Below are 20,217 nucleotides of genomic sequence, written 5' to 3'. Positions count from 1 at the left end.
ATTAAGCAGCTGCCATGTATGGACTGTTAAATTCTGCAGGTGTGCAGAGATGAATAAAAGCAAGTCTCTAGACATACGAGTTTAGACAAATGCAGTCAGGGCCTACTGAATGACGTGGGGTATACATGGAAAGAGCCCTGGACTAAACAATGTAGGCATAAATGGACTTTTCCCTGCTGTATATGACCTTTGTGAATGTTGTTCTGTAAGTCACTTAATTCCTAGAAGAGGAAAAATGAATCCCTAAGATGTATAAGAATTTGTACTAAATGGTCTATATCCAGGGTCCATATTTTATAATCATACTTTTCCTGCTTCTGAATCAGAGGATAGTTTTAGGAAATGTCTGCTAAATATCTTTCACATTCTTTATATTCTCCTTCAGGTCATAATATGGACTTACCCTGAATTTAGTTCAGTGGAAATACTGATTTTTTTTTTAATTAAAATATTCCAGATGGCATTTTAATTTCAAAATCTTTAAGTACGTTAGACTCCTAAAACAGCAACAACAACAACTAGGTTTTATTCATTCCTTGAAATACTGTGACTATCTTACGTAGTTTGACTAGAGGACATTTTGAGACAACATACTGCCTCACGATAGCACTCACTTTCTGTTCAGGTATTTTCAAAAGAAAATGCATATAAATTACTATGGCTGTCTTGGACTTTACGTGAAATTTTACTGTTTTAAGAGTTTTAAGAGCTCCTTGAAGACAACAGGGGTTACTACTTTTTCCCTTCTAAATTTTGGCACATAACAAAGTCAACAAATGGTAGCTGAATTGAATCTAAACCTCTCCACTGCTAATCACATGACTTCTCAAACTTTTAGGACATCTTTTTCAGTTTAAAGCTCTGTCTAAAAATAAAAACGATGGGTGGGGGGTGGGGAAATGGCTATATGTTTAATTAGACAGGCTATTATCTATTTAATTAGAGCCAGAAGCTTAGGAGTAACCCATAACTGAATGCATATGGGATAGAAGGAGCTTTTTTTTTTTTTCCTTTTAATTGTGATAAAATATATATAATGTAAAATTTTCCTTTTGACCATTATTAAGTGTACAAATCAGTGGCGTTGAGTACATTCAGAATGTTGTGTGACCATTACCACTATCCACTTGCAAAATTTTATCATCACCCCAAACAAAAACTGTATCCATTAAGCAGCATCTCCCACTCCCCTCTCTTCCCGGTCCCTGGTAACTTACTCACTTTCTCTCTGAATTTGCTGTTCTACATAATTCACATAAATAGAATCACATTATAATATTTGTCCTTTTTGTATCTGCTTTATTTTACTTAGTAAGTTTTCAAGGTTCATCTGTGTTGTAGCATGTGTCAGAACTTCATTCCTTTTATGGCTGAAAGGAGCTGTTTTTATCTAGACAGAGGTGGATTCCTTTTTTCCCCTCCTCCCTTATAAGGAAGACACATTTCTTAGAGCACAAAAGGTTTATATTGTCATATCAGAGATACTGGCCTGGGTATAGGTAACTCATTGTTTGGGATATACTATATTATTTAAAATTGTTTTCATGGCATCTTGCCAAGGTACTTGAAGAGGAAGTAGGAAGTACAGATGACATTCCATTGTCAGCTTCCCACTGACAGGGGTGGGAATGTATGTGCATTTCCAGGAGGCAGAAAACAACAGATACCTAAATAATGGGCGTGGGCCTACATTCCATAGATTAGGACCTGACAAGCACGTTAGTGTTACCAGTGCAATCTTACTTCCTTTCTCCCTTTTGATTTTCTATAGTCTAAGCTTAAAACTTTACAAGGAGGCGCACCCGGGTTGCTCAGTCGATTAAGCGGCTGCCTTTGGCTCCGGTCATGATATCCAGGTCCTGGGATCAAGCCCCACATTGGCTCCCTGCTTATCGGGGAGTCTGCTTTTCCCTCTGCGTCTTCCCCACCCCCCACTCTGCTCAGGCTCTCTTTCTCAAATAAATAAATAAAATATTAAAAAAAAATAACTTTACAAGGAAAAATGTTTTGTGGAGACATAGCAGAACTAAGCTTTACTTTTAATTTTACCAGGTTCTTCATTAGAGGCTGTAACCACCTGTGAACTCTGTAAAGAGAAGTTGCAGCTTAACCTGGAGGATTTTGATATTCATGAACTACATAGAGCTCATGCAAATGAACAAGTTAGTATATTTTGCCTAATTTGGTAAGTGTCTATTCTATGCTTAAAGGACAACTCTTGAAGAAAAGATTAAATCATGGTCAGAAAACCTGCATTGAAATAATAATAGTAATGTTTTTAATATAATTAATTCTCTGTTATTACATTAGGTATTATATGATTTTATAATTTTGTATTATTTTTCCCCTAACTTTTTAAAGCGAAAGGCAAATAACCAAGTCACAGATTTTAAGTTTAAGGTAAAATTCATCATATGCTTTCTAAATAAACCTGAAAATAATAAAAGCTTAGGAAATTAGTCCCAAAGTAGTAGTAATGCCAACCTTCTCTCCCCATAGCTGTCTAGTTGTGAATGCCTCTGAGTACTGGAAAATAATTGAAACACCAGTCCCCAGATCTGCATCCTAGTTCTGTATTTTTTATGTTAGGAATAATTTTTTTACCAACCTACCTGACACCCCCTGTTCTTCCTCCTGTCTGGTTCCCTCTACCCTCCCTATTTCCCCCCATTCCCACTTCATTCTTTATGTTGAACAAGTTACCTTTTATGAAATCATTTATTCCAAGTTCACATTGTTTCTCTTTCCTTCAGTATTGTATCACTACAGTCGTGCTGTTACTTATATAATGAATAATGTCGGGATTTCTCTGATCATATTAAGATTTTATTTCAAATATTTTCCTCTCATTTCTCAGATTTTTTGGTATGTATTGATCACTGCTCCCTACCCCCAACCCCCATTGATTTGATCACTCATTTTTCTTGAAGCTTAGAGCTCAGTATTTTTCCCTTTTTAAAGGAAAATTCAGGGGAGGGGGGGAGATGTTGAAAGAGATTACAAAGGTCGACTCTAGAGCCATACTGTCCATGTGTGCTTAGCATATTTGTGATAAAAAGAGATATGATGGTGAGAGAATGCATGAATGCTTGAAAAACACTTTTTAAATGAGGGAGTAATGGACATCTCCTCCCCCCACCCCCCTGCCCTTTTTAAATTGAAGTGAAGTTTATATAACAACCATTTCAAGGTAAACAGTTTATTGGTACTAGTACGTTTGCAGTGCTGGGCAGCCATCACCTCCATCTAGTTCCAGGACATTTTCATTTCTAAAAGAAAATCCTATACCCATTAAGCAGTTGCTCCCTCCCCCTTCTCCCATCCCCTGGCAACCACCAGTCTGTGTTCTGTCTCTATGGATTATTCTGGATATTTCATATAAATGGAAACATGCAATATATGATCTTTTGTGGACATTCTTCACTTTTTAAATGTGGGAATATGGATACCCTTTGAAAATCTGGTTAAGACCAGAAACACTCCTTACAAAATACACATAGACACAAAATCTGTACATAATTTTACAGATTCCCAGATCTCTTGAAGCTAATTGCTTACATCCAGGTTAAGAGTCACTGATCTAATGAATGAAACATGAGGCAGTTGCTGTAGTACAGATGCTACTCTAATGTTAATTATTGTTTTATTCTTTAATGAAGAATACTCCAAAAGGTACTCCAAAGGGAATATCACTTTCAGTAAGGAATTGTCTTAAATTCTTAAGACGTCTCTCTAGACAGCTGGACATTGGTATTTTAAAGAATGGGGTTGGGGAAGTATGGAAGGGTGCAATAATGCAAAGAATTTTGTGGTTTTTTGTTCTTGGTTTTTTTGTTTGTTTTTGTCTTCTCAAAATTAGAGTAGGTTTCAAAGGATGGTTTTCTCCTGCCATTCTTTCTTAAGTGCTCCATCATGTCTCTTGAAGGTGGTTTTTGGCTTTTCAGTATAGCTAGGAATGTTTTTATTGTTCTTCAAGGATTTAAATGACAGCCTTGATTAAGCTTCCTGGCTTTAACATCTTTGTTCTTTGTGAATCATGGATTCTAGTGGCCTGACAACTACCCTCATTTAAATACAGTTTATTTTTTCATTATCCAGTGCCTTCATCTTTTTCAAGGTGATAGCCATTAAACTCTTTTTTAAATTTTCTAGATACATGATTTCCTTTTAAGTTAAAAATAAGCAGTTAATGAAATATTTAGAGAAACTTTTAATCAGTTTGAAATTTGTTGAGTATTCTGAAGAATCTGTAATCAGTAACTCGCTCAAGTTCGTACTAAGAACATACAATTCTTAACTTCAGATAAGTTATTATCAAAAATGATGCAAACTACAGATAGTTCACTGTGTAACAATTACAGAACAATTTAGATTTTTAATAACACTATATTCATGTTTTGTATTCTTAGCTTCGAAACAATAGAACAGCTTTGAACCAAAGAACTATTTTGCCCACGCAAATTTCTATGGGAATGATATCTGGAAGTTACTTTACTACCTTTTTTTTAAGTTCATTTTTCTATCTGCTGTTGCCTTTAAATTAGTTAAATTACATAAGAAACACGTGACCTCTCAGAGTAGGATTTTAGTTACGTAATATATTGATATAGCTGTAGATGAAATGCTAATTTTTAAGTAAACAGTTATAGCCATTTGTGTAAAGAACTCTATTTTGAGGTTTATAGGGAACCAGACCATTCATTCTACCATCAAATGAATTTTTTCCCACTTTTATATAAATAATTACATAAAGGAAGACTGCATGAGAATAAAGAAGTTATTCATGCACCTATTTGAACACATTATAAAGCATTAGTAAAATTTTATGAAACTACGAAGGATGGCTTTTTATTTCTTTTTTAATAGATGGCACTGTATCTCTTCCTAGGAACTGATTATAAATACATTTCCTCTAGTTTATCAGTATACCATGAGTATCAATCTCATTCTACTAATTTTTCATTCTCCATATTTTTCTTTTTCTCTTGTTTGCTTCCCTGTTGAAGGCTGAGTATGAGTTTATCAGCTCTGGTCTCTACCTAGTTGTGTTATTGCACTTGTGCGAACAAAGCTTTTCTGATATGATGGGAAATACAAATGAACCAAGCACACGTGTCCGAGTAAGTAATATTGGAGTTGGGGGGATGGGAGGGTGCGATGCTGCAAGTGTTTGCTTTGGAAAGCACATTGTTTTATATGTTCACATTCTGTTTTCTTTGGGGAGCTCTTATATTAAAGTGTATCTTAAAAATAAAGATACTGTAGATTTAATAGAAATTGCTGTCTTCCTTACTTCTGTATCAAACAGCTTAATTTTTTCATAAAGCTATTTTTAGAGAAGTAATTTTCTAGCTCTTGAAGGTAATTGGAATATATTTCAGTGAGAAACAGGGATGGAATTGAAAACACCTAGGGGAAATGCTCTTTTTAATTGGGGAGGGAAAATCCAACTCATTATTACAACTTTGAAACCTGACATTGAAATTGAACTCCAAAAACCGAAAGAGTATGGGAAATTAACTTCAATTTTATTTGTTACTGTCCTATAAAAGATTACCAGTGTACTAATTTTTAAGCATTCATATTACAAACTACTGAAGATATGGACCATTGTGTGTTTACTCTGTTCACTCTTATCTTAATGTAACACTTGAGCTAAGCTGTCTTTTAGGTGCTCATAAGTAAAATGATACTACTTACCTCAGTGTACTGTAGGAAATTTATACTCTGCTGCCTTGCCCATTTTGTGTGGCAGGGGCTAGGGTCTACATCTCATTACTCTAGCATTGTGAACACTCCATATCTTGTAACGTGTTCACAAAGATATACTTCAAACTATTTTTTAAAATAAATGTTCACTCTAATGAAAAAATAGAGCCAAGTTTCTGGTGGGATGTAATGTTTCTGTTTTATTTTGAAAATTATCAAATAACCAATACATATACTGCTTCTTAATTGGTTAAAAAAGCATTTTTCTATAATCATGTGAACATTATTCCTGTGAGCCTTTTGGACATTATCATCATTGAGAGAAAAAAGAATGAGCTACCAAGAGCATTCAGAACTTGAGCAAAGATCTCTTGACTTCTAAGGACTTAAGAAATCATAGAACCTAAATTTAGTAAATGCCATAAAATTATTTCTTAAAAGGTGACTTATCTTTTCAAAATGAATAAACCTTATATAATGCATATAATAAGATTTGTTGGATTCATGCCTTTGTAAAAAGATATAGACAAATTATATTAAAGAAGTCTTTACTGAATTAAAATACTTCTGGAGCTATCAAATTTAGGCAGGAAAATATTGATTATTGTTCCTGTTTTGTTCTGTTTTTTTTTTTAATTGACCACTAAAAGTGAATTCATTTGTGTCCAAATTGTAATGGTTTTAATTTTTTTTCTCCATAATTTTTGAGGTGTTGTATTTATGCAAGAAGACAGAATGCCATTGGATAAAATTATTTTATTGTATCTGTTTTCAGTTTCTACATGATTCATGACTTCTACATGACCATTTATATAATGATTATATACCAATTAAAAGATAATATCCTAAGCTTGTAATTTTTGATGTGGGGGTAAAAAAGACCCCTATTTAAAGGCTTAAAATGGTGTTTGACTTTTTTAAGTAGAAATGAATCTCCTATACTGATTCTCTTTTTAGATCCATTTGCAACATTTAAACTACTATATTTCTTTCTGCATTGTTTCTAGTTTATTAACCTTGCAAGAACTCTTCAGGCACATATGGAAGATCTCGAAAGTAGGTGGAATTTCCCCTTCCCAGACTTGTTGAATTTACTTTTGCAAATTAAACCCACAGAGCAAAACCTAACTGTATATTCTTTCTACCAAATTAGAGCTTCATTTATAGGCCTAATAATAACAAAATAATTGATTTGGGAAAGATGGGTTGGGCAACTGACAGGTTTTTTAAAGCATGTTTTTTTTAAAAATTCTATTAATTTTAAGGTACAAATGGATGTATTTTAAGTATTTTATTTTAAATAAAATTTTATTTTTGAACACCTTAATTTTAAAACTTTTAATCAAAAAGAAAACGTTTATTGGTCAAACCACACTTTTAAATCTGTTAGATTTGTGTGTGTGTGTCTATGAAATTTGACTTGTTATTCAACTTTGTTAGATCGTTAAAGGTTTTCCCTGGGTTTGTTTACAGTTCTAGGAAAATAGGGGTGAAAGATTCCTAATTCTGAGTCTATAACAGAAGCCATAGTTTTTTTTTTGCTCCTTGTTCAGGTCCTCATGGACCTTTAATAGGCAGCCAGCTCCGCCAGCAGCTCCAATCTCTTAAGATCACGTTCCAGCATTAGGACTTCTGCCTGGGCTCCTATGTGAAGGCACTTAATGCCCAAATCTTTACAGGCATCTGCACAGCTTAACCTCAAAGTCCTACAACCTCCAGGGTGCTTCATATCAGGTGGGCACAGACATTGGTGGCTCTGAAACAGTTCCTGGGAATCCAAGATTACCCTACCTATTGTACTTTTTCACCCAAAGCAACTGGCTCCCCAAGATCAGATTCCATTACACTCTTTGAAGTGTTTTAAAATATGTATTCTCCACTTGATTATCTTCTATACATCTTCAAAACACTTGGAGTGTTATCTGTAGTGTGAATAACATTTTTACCTTTAGGGAAAGCTCAGCGTCCTTTGAAGTAAAGTTTGAGAAGGACTTGGTCTTCATGGGAACCTTTTAATGCCTTGAATATTCTAAGACATGGATTTTTGTCATTAAGTCTGTACTGTTTTTAAGTTTTGAGAGGATTAGAGGTACAACCAGATAATGCATTTTCACATTTCATTATGTGTGAAAATGGTATATAAAGGAGTAAGTGGTATATAAAATGGGAATTCATTTGGTATATTTTTTCTTTTATACCTTCTTAGTTCGGATCCCTTGTGTAGTCTAACACAGAGATCTCTTTTTTGGTCAATTATAATTTATACTTTGCCAGAGGTGATGATAGTAATTTGTTTCACTGTATATTTTCCCCAGATTGCTTGTTTTGTTTTTTAAACTAACATTTTCATTTAGAATTTAGTTTCCTAAACATAGCAGTGTCTACTCCCAACATATGAGAAAGATGGAGGTAAAATATACCCAGACTCAGCTGTGAGTGAAAGATGTGGGTGCTGCAAGCTTACTCCTAAGTACCAGAATTTTCATATGTTCTAAGAGTTGGTTCTGACTGAATTTTCTTCTCCTGTGGAGTTAATCAATAGAAAACATGAGAAGTTCCCTGAAAAGCTGTTTTATTTTTTTGTTTGATATTTCTCCATGATACAGCATAAAACTTAACCATAGGATTTACTCATTCATGAGCTAAGTATATGCTTGATACCATTTATTAAAAATGGACTTAAGATTTCTGCAAGATAAATAGACTGAAATGTGGAAACTTAGTTTCATCCATACACGTAGCATAATTTTTTTGTTGATTCCATTTGTTGGGTGCTCTTAAATATTGGGTCCAGTATTAATACAAGAAGAGTATACATTTAGCCTTTCTGCCCTTGATAATAGGGGAAATGCTGGTTGGGTGTTTATTTTAGTGAACTTCATTTTCCTCAACACATAGAACAGTTTATAGACTACATAGTTTTTTACTTATGTCTTTCCTATAGACATTCTAGGATGTGTATTTTAAACTTCTGAGCTACTTCAATAATAAATTGATGTCAGAAATATGCAAAAATGATGTTTCTGACAATGTGGAAGCATAGGAATAATCTCAACAAAAGATTTTTATTGAGTCCAATTATTTTAACTTAGGCTGTGTCTATATAAAGCTTTTTTGACTAAATAGAGCTTTTCTTGGCATTGTATAGACATAGCTTTTGACGTAAATTGCAAGAACACCCATAACCTATTCTGTGTACATTTTTTTTCATTCTCATCGGATGCATCAAACATGCAGCAGTAATAAACCAGATTCTACTCAGGTGTGTGAGAGCACTTGCCTCAAGTTCATTTTTTCTCTGGTGTCTATATCATTAGCTACTATGAACACAGATTGATCTCAGCTTTTTAGAAGACGTTTCTTGAAGCACATTTTTAAGCATTTTCATATTTATAAAAACTAACCTAACAGAAAGATGTTGGGGGTGGGAGCATTGTGGATCGCATCACCCACAGTCAAACCACCCTAACCCTGTCATAACTTACCATTTTGACCAAACAGTATACTAAATTGGGATTTTTATTTTACGAGTCATTGCTATTCTGGCTTCATATTTACACTTCCATTGTCATCCCCCTTAAAATCATTCTTGATCATCCTGTTTTCTTTCAACAGCTTCAGAGGATGATTCCGAAGAAGATGGAGACCATAACAGAACATTTGATATTGCCTAACTTCATATAAGACAAATGGATGATCTGTGAACAAGTGTTTATTAAAACTGGCAATTAAGTATGAATTAATTTTGTAGGGGAATGCCTATTGAATACATTGACTATATATATGTGTGTGTGTGTGTGTGTGTGTGTGTGTATATATATATATACACACACACACACAAGTATATATATTCATTCTCAAGTATTGCTGAATTAAAATTCTGCTGGACCTTTTAACATGGCCAGTGAATCTGATGTTTATAAACTGGTAATCAAAAAGTATTTTTCTTTTAGGTGAGTGGGAAAGTGTTACCCTTGTTTTAGATATCTAAGCAATGCTGATGACTCTTTTTTGTGTTCTGATTACTGTAGTCATATTTATGAAAAAAGGTTCATGTTTTAGTCTCTTGCTAGTGAAAAAAGTGGGACAAAATATGCTTTTGAAATAAAAATGGCAAATGGCACCTAATTATTTTTCCTTTCAAAATGCCTTACGTTGCAGTCTCATTTTCATAATTATTTGCTTCCAGTGTTTCTAAAAAATCAACTGGGGAGTAAGTTATGAAAGCATATATATTAGGTTTCCAAATTTAATATGAATTATAAATTCACTTAGCAATAAAATCTAATTTTTAAAAAATATATAAGTATAAAATGTATAAATGATGGATAAAGTTTTGTATTGATTTGCAAAATGCAGATTATATTTGATAGGCCAAAGTATGTAGATATTCCTTTTAGGAATATTACAGCTGTAAAATATATCAGAATTGCCCATCAAATGCTATTTGGGAAAAAAATTATTGCAATCTCAAGTTAACAGAATATTTTTAATCCCACGTTTAAAGTTTAAAACACTGGTTTTCAATGTGTTTTTTAGTGTTGTCACTGCTTTATAGATAAATATGATATAAATAACCTGTTTGGATCCTGGTCGTTTTTAACTGTTCCTTGGTAATTCTGAGCATTTATTTAGTGACTTAATATTTTTCACGACTTTTGGAGAACAGATGAACATTACCTATTCACCATGAATAGATCTACACTGTGGTCATGAGTTGTGTATACTTTCATAACACTGTATATTTCCTCTGTCAACACCCTTAGCATACACTTTTAAACACCTTCAGGTGGTTCCAGATTAAATAAAGTCTTATGTTACAGCAACGAACTACATTTTCAGAACCTAAGTAGAAACCATGTAATTTCTCAAATGTGAATCAACAGTTTGCCCACACCTAGTTTGTTGGTCTTAATGTAAAAACCTTGGCTGGAAATAAAGTGCATACTGATTGATTTACTTTATAGTTTGAAATGTTTCCTTTTAAATTGGTGCTCAGAGTAGACTTCAAACCTTAGAGCCAAGAACTTTATTAAATAAAATCCTGTTTCATATAAAAATATATAACTTTCTAAAACATTTGCTCAATTCACAGGTTACCTTTGCATTGCCTTAAAGAAAAAATACAAAATTTAAGGATGCCAGTTTCAGTATCTATTGTCCAGGTCTTTAGGGATGCTTTGAGTTTGAAACATTGACACTTTTAATAGAACTCAGCATGCAAATTAAGTATCTTCTGCTTAACCCACAAAACTTTTTATTTAAAAATTTAAATAGTAGAAAACATTCCATTGGCATGCAGTTTATAGTTTTGTTATATGAAATGCTTAATGACAGATACACAGTGGCTTGAGCTTTATAGTGTTCTCATAGTGCCTTAGTACCACTTACTGTTTCATATTTCAGTATTGTATAAGCTTCCAATACCCTGTAAGTATGAATTAGAAGGAAAAGGAAAGTCTTTTCACTGGTTGTTACTTTTAAACCCTAAACAAATAGAGACCATATGTAGAATGCAAATTCCTAGGAAAATGAAGTTGTAATACTGTTCTCTCTAGATACTTGCCAAACCTAAGAATTTATATTGTCCTTATTAGCTAGAACCAAGATGTTCAAAAAAGAAATTTATACATTTTGAATGTAAACAAGAACTTTATGTTATTCTTAATGTTAAAAATAAATACAGATTTGACCGATCCAGTTAGCTGTTGACCACCAAATAGATACAAGGGCTGGTTACAGATGTTCTGATACATGAAGAAAATTAAGATTTACTACTTCACTACCAGGGACCTCTAAGAACTTACTTGAAAGATGAAATCAAATGTGGAAAATTAAATCAGTTAAAGCAGCTGTTTTGGAAGAGCTACCACTGGGTAGAAGTTATCAAAATGAACAGAAGAAAATTAGTTGTATGGGAGTTAAGTGGAAGGGGAGATTTTACAGCAGCACTGTCCGATAAAACTTTGTGATAATGGAAATGTTCTATAATTTGTTTTGCCCAACATGGTAGCTACTAACTACACGTGTTTTGAGCATTTGAAGTGTGCCTCGTGCAACTAGGGAACTGAACGTAAAGTTATATTTAATTTTAATTTATTTAAATAGCCACATGTAGCTTGTGGCTACCATATTGGACATTGTAGAAATTTGACTATTAGAGAAAATTTTAAGGAAGAGTTAAGATCACGCCTAGTTCTTAAAGGACTGGTAGAACTTGAAAAAGGAAGGAATTCCAGTCTGTTCACTATTTGTACCACTCAGCTTATCAATAACAAAATAGACAGTATCCAAGATCTCAGAAGTTTAAAGCTCTTACAGATTGTAATTGTTTTGTGTACCACAGCTAGTGTAACATCTGCTCGTTTCGTACCACATAGCCACACTGTATAGTCCTGTCATCACTTCGTAGTTTTTCCTGTCAGTAAACAATAGTGCCATCAGTTGTGATGAAGGATGTTATTCATAGTGCCAGTGTAAACGGATGGCACACGCTGGGACTTTGTTGCCATTGGTCAGGCATGAGAGAGAGTGTGTCTTCCCTTAAGTATTCCCCATAACGGATGGCATGTGGGTTAGGGTGAGAGATGACTTCTTTGAACTTCCAAGTTTCTAAATAGAGTAAATCTAATTTTATGTGAACTCTGCATATTCTTTATCTTTTATTTTTAAGCTGTAAAGGATAAGGAAAATCATTCTTGCTTCAGAGCTTTCATTTTCATTTTTTACCCCCAAAATGATTTTCACCTTTGTCTTAAAATGTACATTCACTGAAAACTTTGAGCATCACCACTACAGTAGTATGTAGTGTTTTTCTAGAGTTTTTGCTTACATAGTTTTCATGTCATTGAATGGCTAGTTCATCAGTAGTTGGAGAGCATGAGATACCTTAGATAGGAACAGATCTGGTGGTAGGAGAAAAATCCTTAAAGGGGCTCTATGGTAAAAGTGTTAGCCTCACTGCCAGCCTCCTCCACACCTTCCTGGTATAGCTGTAATCTTACTGTTTCAAAAAATCTATAAAATTTTGTTGAAGTTCTAACCATTTGTGATCAATGCTAAATACTATTTCTGCTCCAAAGTGATGTTCTAAAAGTAATGAAATTGTAAAATTATGTGGAATATGGGCTCCTTAAAATCTACAATATTTTCTACATCTAACTCAAAAAGGAAGATAAATATTAGAGGAATTATCTGCCATAGTAAATAGCATGTGGATCTATTTAACAGTCTTTTATTTCCCGTATCTTGTTTATTAATAAAGGAGCAAGACCTAGAAACTGGTAAAGACCTGGTGATTGTAAAACTACAGTGGTAGGTAGAGTTTTGTTTTTGTTTTAATTCAACTATAACCCACGGTGGTTCAATTAAATGGGAAGGAAGATAGAGAAGTAGACTGGGTTTTTATTTTTATCTGCTTTACTACTTTGGGCTTTATTTAAACTGTTTCAAGTGAAGGTGCATTTAGGGAAGTGGTTAAAACTACTAAATTATATCTATGATTATTTTTTAAAAGTTCTTATAAGAACCTAAAGATCAATTTTTGTCACAGCGATTACATGAGAATAATGAACGTTATTGGAATAAGGAAATAAACCATAAAAACTAATTTTCATTGCCAAGTTTTACATTAAAATCTTGCACAGGAATCACTGTCAAAGTATTTGACGCCTTAATCTGAGATTTCCAAAATCTTAGTCAAATTGAACAGCATACTCGTTTTCTTCTGCAACTACCAAAACACAGTCGTCGTTATAAGGTGATTGGGGTGCAGTTGAAAAAACTGTGGTGAAACCAGAATCCAAGTTTCTTTTGTACAGGAACCAAATGATTGCTCCCAAAACTGTCAAAATTACTGTGCTAGCAATCACCAAAGCTGATATTAAAATGTGGTTATCTGAAAAGGAAAAGACAGAAAAAAAAAAAAATATATATATATATATATATGGAAATCAGTTACTGGTATTGCACTTGGGGGAGCACAAATATAGTTTCATCATGTACATATTTGCCTAAAATTAAGGATTTTCCCACATTGATAAAATAAATTACACATTTATTATGCTTCTTAGCTTGAACAACTGTCATTCAAGATTTCACCCAAGGTTTACAATTCGCCACTCTACTTTGAGATCCTAAAATGGAAATCACCCACACTCAGGGTGTACTACAGTTCTGTTTGTCTCCCTTGGGTTTTACTTTATATTTACTGCTCTTTTCAAGACTAGTTGTCTTTAGAGGTTTGTTTACATTAATGAGGCTTATTGGTTCATCTGGTGTTTGGCATTTAAAATTTGTTCTACTGAAAAAAACAGGAATGGCAATAAAAGTATCCTCCACCCCCCCTTTTTTAATATTTTTTATTTGAGAGAGCGTGAGTTGAGGGAGGGGCAGAGGGAGAAGCAGACTCCCCACTGAGCAGGAGATACAGGGCTCCATCCCAGGACCCTGAGATCATGACCTGAGCCATCCAGGTGCCTTTTTTTTTTTTTTTTTAAATTCAAGTATCTATGTGTGTATTCCTTAGTTATGTTCAACCTTAACAGTTCTTGGCAATTCAAAACCCTTGTAATCTTTCAGTAAGTCAGTCCAGGGAAATTAACTCAGTTTAGGAGTTAGGAGGAGGTAAATGCTTTGGGGGCAAGGTATTTGTATTACATTTAGTAGCACCCAAAAGTATGTCCAAAAAATCTCAAAATTATTTTCTCTTTATAGATGTATTTTTACATTATGGTTATTTGAATGTACCTATATCCTCCTTTAAGCTATGCTTTTAAAATGATAAAATGTAAAGATTAGCAAAGAAAATCTGGCCAAAAGTTACTTGTTAAAGTGAGAGAGAACCACTGATATTTTTAAAATATTGACAGGCTTCTTTAAAAAAATAACACAGGAGGAGTTGGGTAAATGGCCACAGCTGAATTCTCTCCTTTTTGGTCCTAAAATAAAAGTTTGTAGTAGTCACAATTTGTTAAGGTGTGGGTTGTATTCTTATTGGAGACCCTCAGATTAAAAAATGTGTATCAAGAAAGCGGGGCACATTGTAGTTAAACATTTATGAAATACGTATTTCTTAATGAATTCAGAGCCCACTCTGGATCAAATGTTGCCAGATCTTTCAGCTATTCCTAATAGGGTTTTGAGAACCACTTAGACCTACCAACTCTTTTCTACACATTTCCATCCGCATATATCCTCCCCCACCCCCGTATACATGTGCATAGCTTAAAATTCATAGTTCTACAAGATAAGTAACAAAAAATCCTGTGCTCCTTCTGCCCTACTACTCACCCTGCATTCCCATTCCTGGTAACTTCTGTTATTTGCCTCCATGCTTAAAATAACATGCTTACACGGCTTTTCTTGATTCAGTTTTTTAATGTCAAATACACATAACAAAATGTACCGTCTTAACCATTTTTAAGTTGACAGTTCTATAGCATTAAGTAATTCACATTGTTGTGCTGTGTCACCATTTATCATAGAACTCTTCATCTTTCAAACCCGAGACACTATATATTAAACAAGAACGCCCCATTCTTCCCGCCCCTCCCATCAGCCAGCATTTTACCTTGTGTCTATAAGGTCGACTACTCCAGGTACTTCATATAATTGGAATGAAATCGTATTCGTCCTTTTGTGACCAGCTTATTTCACTTAGCAACTAATTTCTTCCAAGTTTGTGCATGTTGCAGGACGTGTCAGAATTGCCTTTTTTAAGGCTAAATAATGTTATATAGCCATGTTTTGCTTATCCATTCATCTGTCGACGGACACTTGGGTTGGCAACTTCCACCCGTGGCTGTCGTGACTAATGCTGCTCTGAACGTGAGCATACACATCTCTGATACCTCTTTTCACTTCTTTCGGGTATATACCCAGAAGTGGAGTTCCTGGATCGTAGGTATTTCTATTTTTAGTTTTTTGAGAAGCTACCATACTGTTGTCTACCATTTTACATTCTTACCCAGTAATGCACAAGTGTTCCACTTCTCCTTATCTTTGTCATCACTTGTTTTCTGTTTTCTTGTTTTTGTACATAGCCAACCTAATGGCTATGAAGTGGTGCCTTCCCTTGATTTATTTTTTTAAGTAAGCTCTACACCCAACGTGCTTGAACTCACTACCCCAAGGATCAAGAGCCCCATAATTTGCCAACTGAGCCAGCCAGGTGCCCCTTTGCTCTTTCTGATTTTTTTTTTTTTTTTTAAGATTTTACTTATTTATTTGACAGAGACACAGCAAGAGAGGGAACACAAGCAGGGGGAGTGGGAGAGGGAGAAGCAGGCTTCCTGCAGAGCGGGGAGCTCGATGCAGGGCTCGATCCCAGGACCCTGGGACCATGACCTGAGCCGAAGGCAGCCACTTAACGACTGAGCCACCCAGGTGCCCCTTTTTGATTTTTTTTAATATTTATTCCTATGGAAGAGTGAGAACATGATTCTCCAATATCTACATGAACTCTCAAACACTCCTTTCCTCCTCTTCCATCATAGTTCTAGCAAGCCCTAAACAGAGAAAAAATATCCACGATACATATGACAACTCATATCTAGAATTAAAAAAAAAAAACAAACTACCAATCAAGAAGGCAATCCAATTAGAAATAAGGACAAAAAACTTGAAGAGCCATATCACAAAAGAACACACTGAAATGGTTAATAAGTGTGTTAAAGTACTTAACATTATTCATCAGGGAAATGAAAATTAAAATGACAGATTGCTACATGTAACATCTGAATGGCTAAAGTCAGGTTGACTTTCATGGGATGGATGTGTAGAGTGAATAGAACTTGCATACACTGACAGGAATGTAACAGTTCAACCACTGAAAAATTATGTGATGGTTCTAATAAAAGCTAAACATATTAGCTATCCTATGACCTTGCAATTCTACTCTTTGGAATGTACTCCAAGAGAGTGACAAAATAGATCCAACTGAGAATGTTCACAAGCAGCTCTTACCATAGTAGTACCAAACTAGAAATGATCCAAATATACATAACTAGAGATTGGACAAATTGTGATATATTTATAAAATACTCTGCAACAGTAAAATAGGTACAATATATACCCAACATGGGTGAATCTTAAAAAACTGAAAGAAGCCAGTAGAATTACATTTATGTTAACAAGCAACTCTAAACTATGGCGATAGGGCGCCTGGGTGGCTCAGATGGTTAAGCATCTGCCTTCGGCTCAGGTCATGATCTCAGGGTCCTGGGATCAAGTCCCGCATCAGGCTCCCTGCTCCTTGGGAGCCTGCTTCTCCCTCTGCCTCTCTCTCTCTCTCTCTCTCTCTGTCTCTCATGAATAAATAAATAAAATCTTTAAAAAAAAAATAAATAAATAAATAAACTATGGCGATAGAACTCAATAGTGGTTAACTAGGACAGATGGTGGTAGGAGCTACATTTATTGCGAAAGGGCATGAGGGAAATTTTTAATGTAACAGAAATGTACTGGATCTTGATTTGAGAGAGAGATAGCCAGGTGTATACAGAGGCAACCATCAAACTATACACTTAAGATCTGTGCAACTTACACCTCAAAGAGATTAAATGGGGCGCCTGGGTGGCTTGGTTAAGTGTCCAACTCTTGATTTTGGCTCAGGTCATGATCTCAGTTGTCAGATGGACCCCTGTGTCTGACTCCACGCTGACCATGGAGCCTGTTAAGATTCTCTACCTCTCCCTCTTCGTCTGTCCCTCCCCCCCCCCACACACACGCACACACGATCTCTAAAAAAAAATAGATTAAAAATTATACAACCTGGCAAAAATCCACAAGTTTTGTAACCCTTTGTTTCTGGGAATGCAAAATGGTGCAGTTCCTCTTACTATTAGTATCGATCCAAGCTCTATATCCACTTTCAACCCATTTACAGGGAATCTAATCTTTAGATAACAAGTATTTGTGCAAGGCAGATTCATTCATTGCAGCACTGTAATAGCACATGTTTGGAAACAAGCTAAGAAGGATCTGGGGCTGGTTAAATAACTATATCCATACAATGAAAGAGTATTCAGTTGTAAAGAAGAAGGAAGTTCAATCTATAGGTAATGATACAGAGATACCTAAAATATATTAGTGAATAAAAGGGGCAAAATAAGTCCTATATCTCAGTTTGCTTATTTTGGCAAAAAGAAATAAGACATTCATTTAAAGAAGAAACTGAATGGGTGCCCATTAAGGATAAAGGTAGAACAGGGTAGATGGGGGCAAGTTGGGAGACAGGTTTTTAGTGTTTGCCTCATTATAATTTTGCTTTTTGAGCCATGTTAATATATTACCTGTTCTTTAAAAAGGATTTAGTAAACCCTTAAGACAGATGCTTCATGAATTACAACTATGAGGTCAAATTTTTTTAAATGAAAGATTGCAGAGTGACTGCCTACAAAAACAATGGAATTCAATGGGAAATATTTTTTGGTTTTTAAAAAATTCGTAACTTGCAGTTATATTTAGAATGTCAAGTCTTATTCCTAAACTAAGAGACCTTTCTAAATTCTTACAAAAGTTGTTCTACTTTATGTTATACAATTAATTTTTAAGGGGTCTTTAATATTTTAACATTTGAATCTTAATATTACTTATGGGAAAAATTTTAACAAAAGACTTACCTGATAAATATTTCTTTTCATATGGGACTAAAAGAAAAAAGAAAATTAAAATTAAAATTCAAGTATGCTTTATTCTAAGTTTGCCTTTAAACACTTTCAGAATAGTTAAAAATGAACCCCTTATTTAATAGCTTAATATTATCCATATTTCTATTGCTTGGTCAATTGTGTTTTCCATTTTGAACAAAGGTTTTTTTTGTTTGTTTTTTTAAAGAAGATATAGAGGTCTAATGTAATGCATTAGCTTGGTTGGTGGAAAAGTATTAGGTAACTCAAGAAAAAGTGATGAGGTGAAGAAAACAGAATTTTGGTAGAAAAGTATAGAAAACAAAGCTAGTAAAATTAAAGTGTACACCTGTGATCTTATTAGTATGGATTCACTATTTCTGATGTTTCAAAGTTACAGTTTAAAAATTTGGTTTATAATAATGGTGCCCTGAGACTTCATACATGAAAAGAACCAACTTTTTTAAATCCAATAAATACTGGAAGTTGAATTCTACTACCATAAAACTATGAGAAACTTAATATAGTCACTATAAACTATTGTAGTTAAGAACCCTGCTGAGGCAAAAAAAAAAAAAAAAAGTAAAATGTAAAGGGAAAAATAGCTTTGGTTTACAGTAGAAGTAGAAGAGGGTAAATCCTAAAGAGGCGAAATGGGGAAATGGCCAATGTGTCTCAGGCATCCCGAAATCATATTTTGAAATTTTAAGTGTTTTTAATGAGAAAACAATTCTAAAACTTAGAACAAACTTTGATGTTTAATAATAACATCAAAATACTGTGGGACACAATAATTATATTCATTAGAAAGCATTCTGATGAGGAGGAGGGGACGGCCGGAGCCTGGGAGTGGTGGGTGTGTGGAGGGGCAGGGGCCAGGTTCAGAGCTCACCCCTTGGGAAAAAGGAAAAAAGAAAAGCATTCTGAGAGGTCAGAAGAAAAATTACACTTTAATCCAGAATAAATTATAAACTACAACACGGTTTTTCTTCATTTGTCTAAACAAAGGATGTTACTACTTGTACAGGGTCAAATTCTTTGTAGTAAACATTAGAATTTTGGAAGTCAAAGTATTCTTCACCATTTCTGTTTAATCAAATCAAATGCAAGGAAACTGAGGATTCCTTCAAACAACAGAAAAAATTTTTAACTTCTTGTAGGCTCTTAAGTGTAAGATAGGATAAAAGTATGCCTGGTTCACATAATCTTGGTCCTACCTCTGAAATGTAAGAGAATTACATTTGACTTCTGAGAGACTTGCCAGCAAACCATCCTAATATGTTCTGAAATCTTTCTTACTCCCTCTAATTTATTGAGGCATAACTGTCTCAAAGAAAATTATTTTAAAACCAGCCCTACTTTCCCCACCCCTCTAGGAATGGAAAAAAGTCTTCAGTTATACTTACTAGCTGATTTACAAAGGGTTCCTTCCATAGAAGAAATCTCACAATTTCCTTTTTTCCATTCACCTGTCTTGGTGTGCAAAAAGGCACAGGTGTCAACCAGATCCTCACCATCCTCTTGGTCTGTCCACTTATCAAATGTCATATTTGACTTATCAAGCCACTTGAAACGTGCATCTGTCAGTTAAGAATATTTTCATCATTATGACAGTTTTAAACTGTTAGAGCCATGGAAAAGGGTCTAGCATTAAAGGTGGGAAGTTACTAAGGTATGTCTGGTCAAAACTTTTCATTGTAGGATTTAAATTAGGAGGAAGAATATATCTTGTGTACAAGCACATCAAAGGTATTGGTTCAAGGAGCGCCTGGGTGGCTCAGTCAGTTAAGCATCTGCCTTCAGTTCGGGTCATGATCTCGGGGTCCTGGGATGGAGATCCAAGTCGGGCTCCCTACTCAACAGAGAGTCAGCCTCTCCC

The 20,217-nt window shown here is 34.5% G+C and overlaps 2 protein-coding genes across 6 annotated transcripts in view; one reads left to right on the top strand and one right to left on the bottom strand.

Annotated features, from left to right (window-relative positions):
• The window catches only part of MARCHF7 (membrane associated ring-CH-type finger 7), a 54,717-nt gene extending 41,879 nt beyond the window's left edge, over positions 1 to 12,838 (top strand). Inside the window, exons 7-10 of one of the 5 annotated variants that reach the window (XR_004300193.1) lie at positions 2,053 to 2,162; positions 5,007 to 5,120; positions 6,717 to 7,443; positions 9,325 to 12,838. Coding sequence is in view for 4 of the 5 variants with exons in the window: in XM_032409677.1 (XP_032265568.1) it covers positions 2,053 to 2,162; positions 5,007 to 5,120; positions 6,717 to 6,896 (404 nt within the window). In the remaining variant the exon portion in view is untranslated. Of the gene's footprint in view, positions 1 to 2,052; positions 2,186 to 5,006; positions 5,121 to 6,716 lie in introns of those variants that run through there. The other 4 variants (XM_032409689.1, XM_032409699.1, XM_032409677.1 and 1 more) reach the window with 4 other exon arrangements.
• A 195-nt stretch (positions 12,839 to 13,033) lies between these two features.
• The window catches only part of LOC116635560 (lymphocyte antigen 75-like), a 124,887-nt gene continuing 117,703 nt past the window's right edge, over positions 13,034 to 20,217 (bottom strand). Inside the window, exons 37-39 of the mRNA XM_032409724.1 lie at positions 19,745 to 19,918; positions 18,333 to 18,359; positions 13,034 to 13,606 (exon numbers count right to left, since the gene is read on the bottom strand). Of these exons, the coding sequence (XP_032265615.1) occupies positions 13,404 to 13,606; positions 18,333 to 18,359; positions 19,745 to 19,918 (404 nt within the window). The 3' untranslated portion in view covers positions 13,034 to 13,403. The remainder of the gene's footprint in view (positions 13,607 to 18,332; positions 18,360 to 19,744; positions 19,919 to 20,217) is intronic.

The sequence above is a fragment of the Phoca vitulina genome, unplaced genomic scaffold (genome assembly GCF_004348235.1).
Source record: "Phoca vitulina isolate PV1807 unplaced genomic scaffold, GSC_HSeal_1.0 scaffold1, whole genome shotgun sequence".
NCBI lineage: Eukaryota > Metazoa > Chordata > Mammalia > Carnivora > Phocidae > Phoca > Phoca vitulina.
The sequence above is the reverse complement of the archived record's forward strand: the minus strand, read 5'-3'. Positions and strand labels throughout refer to the sequence as shown.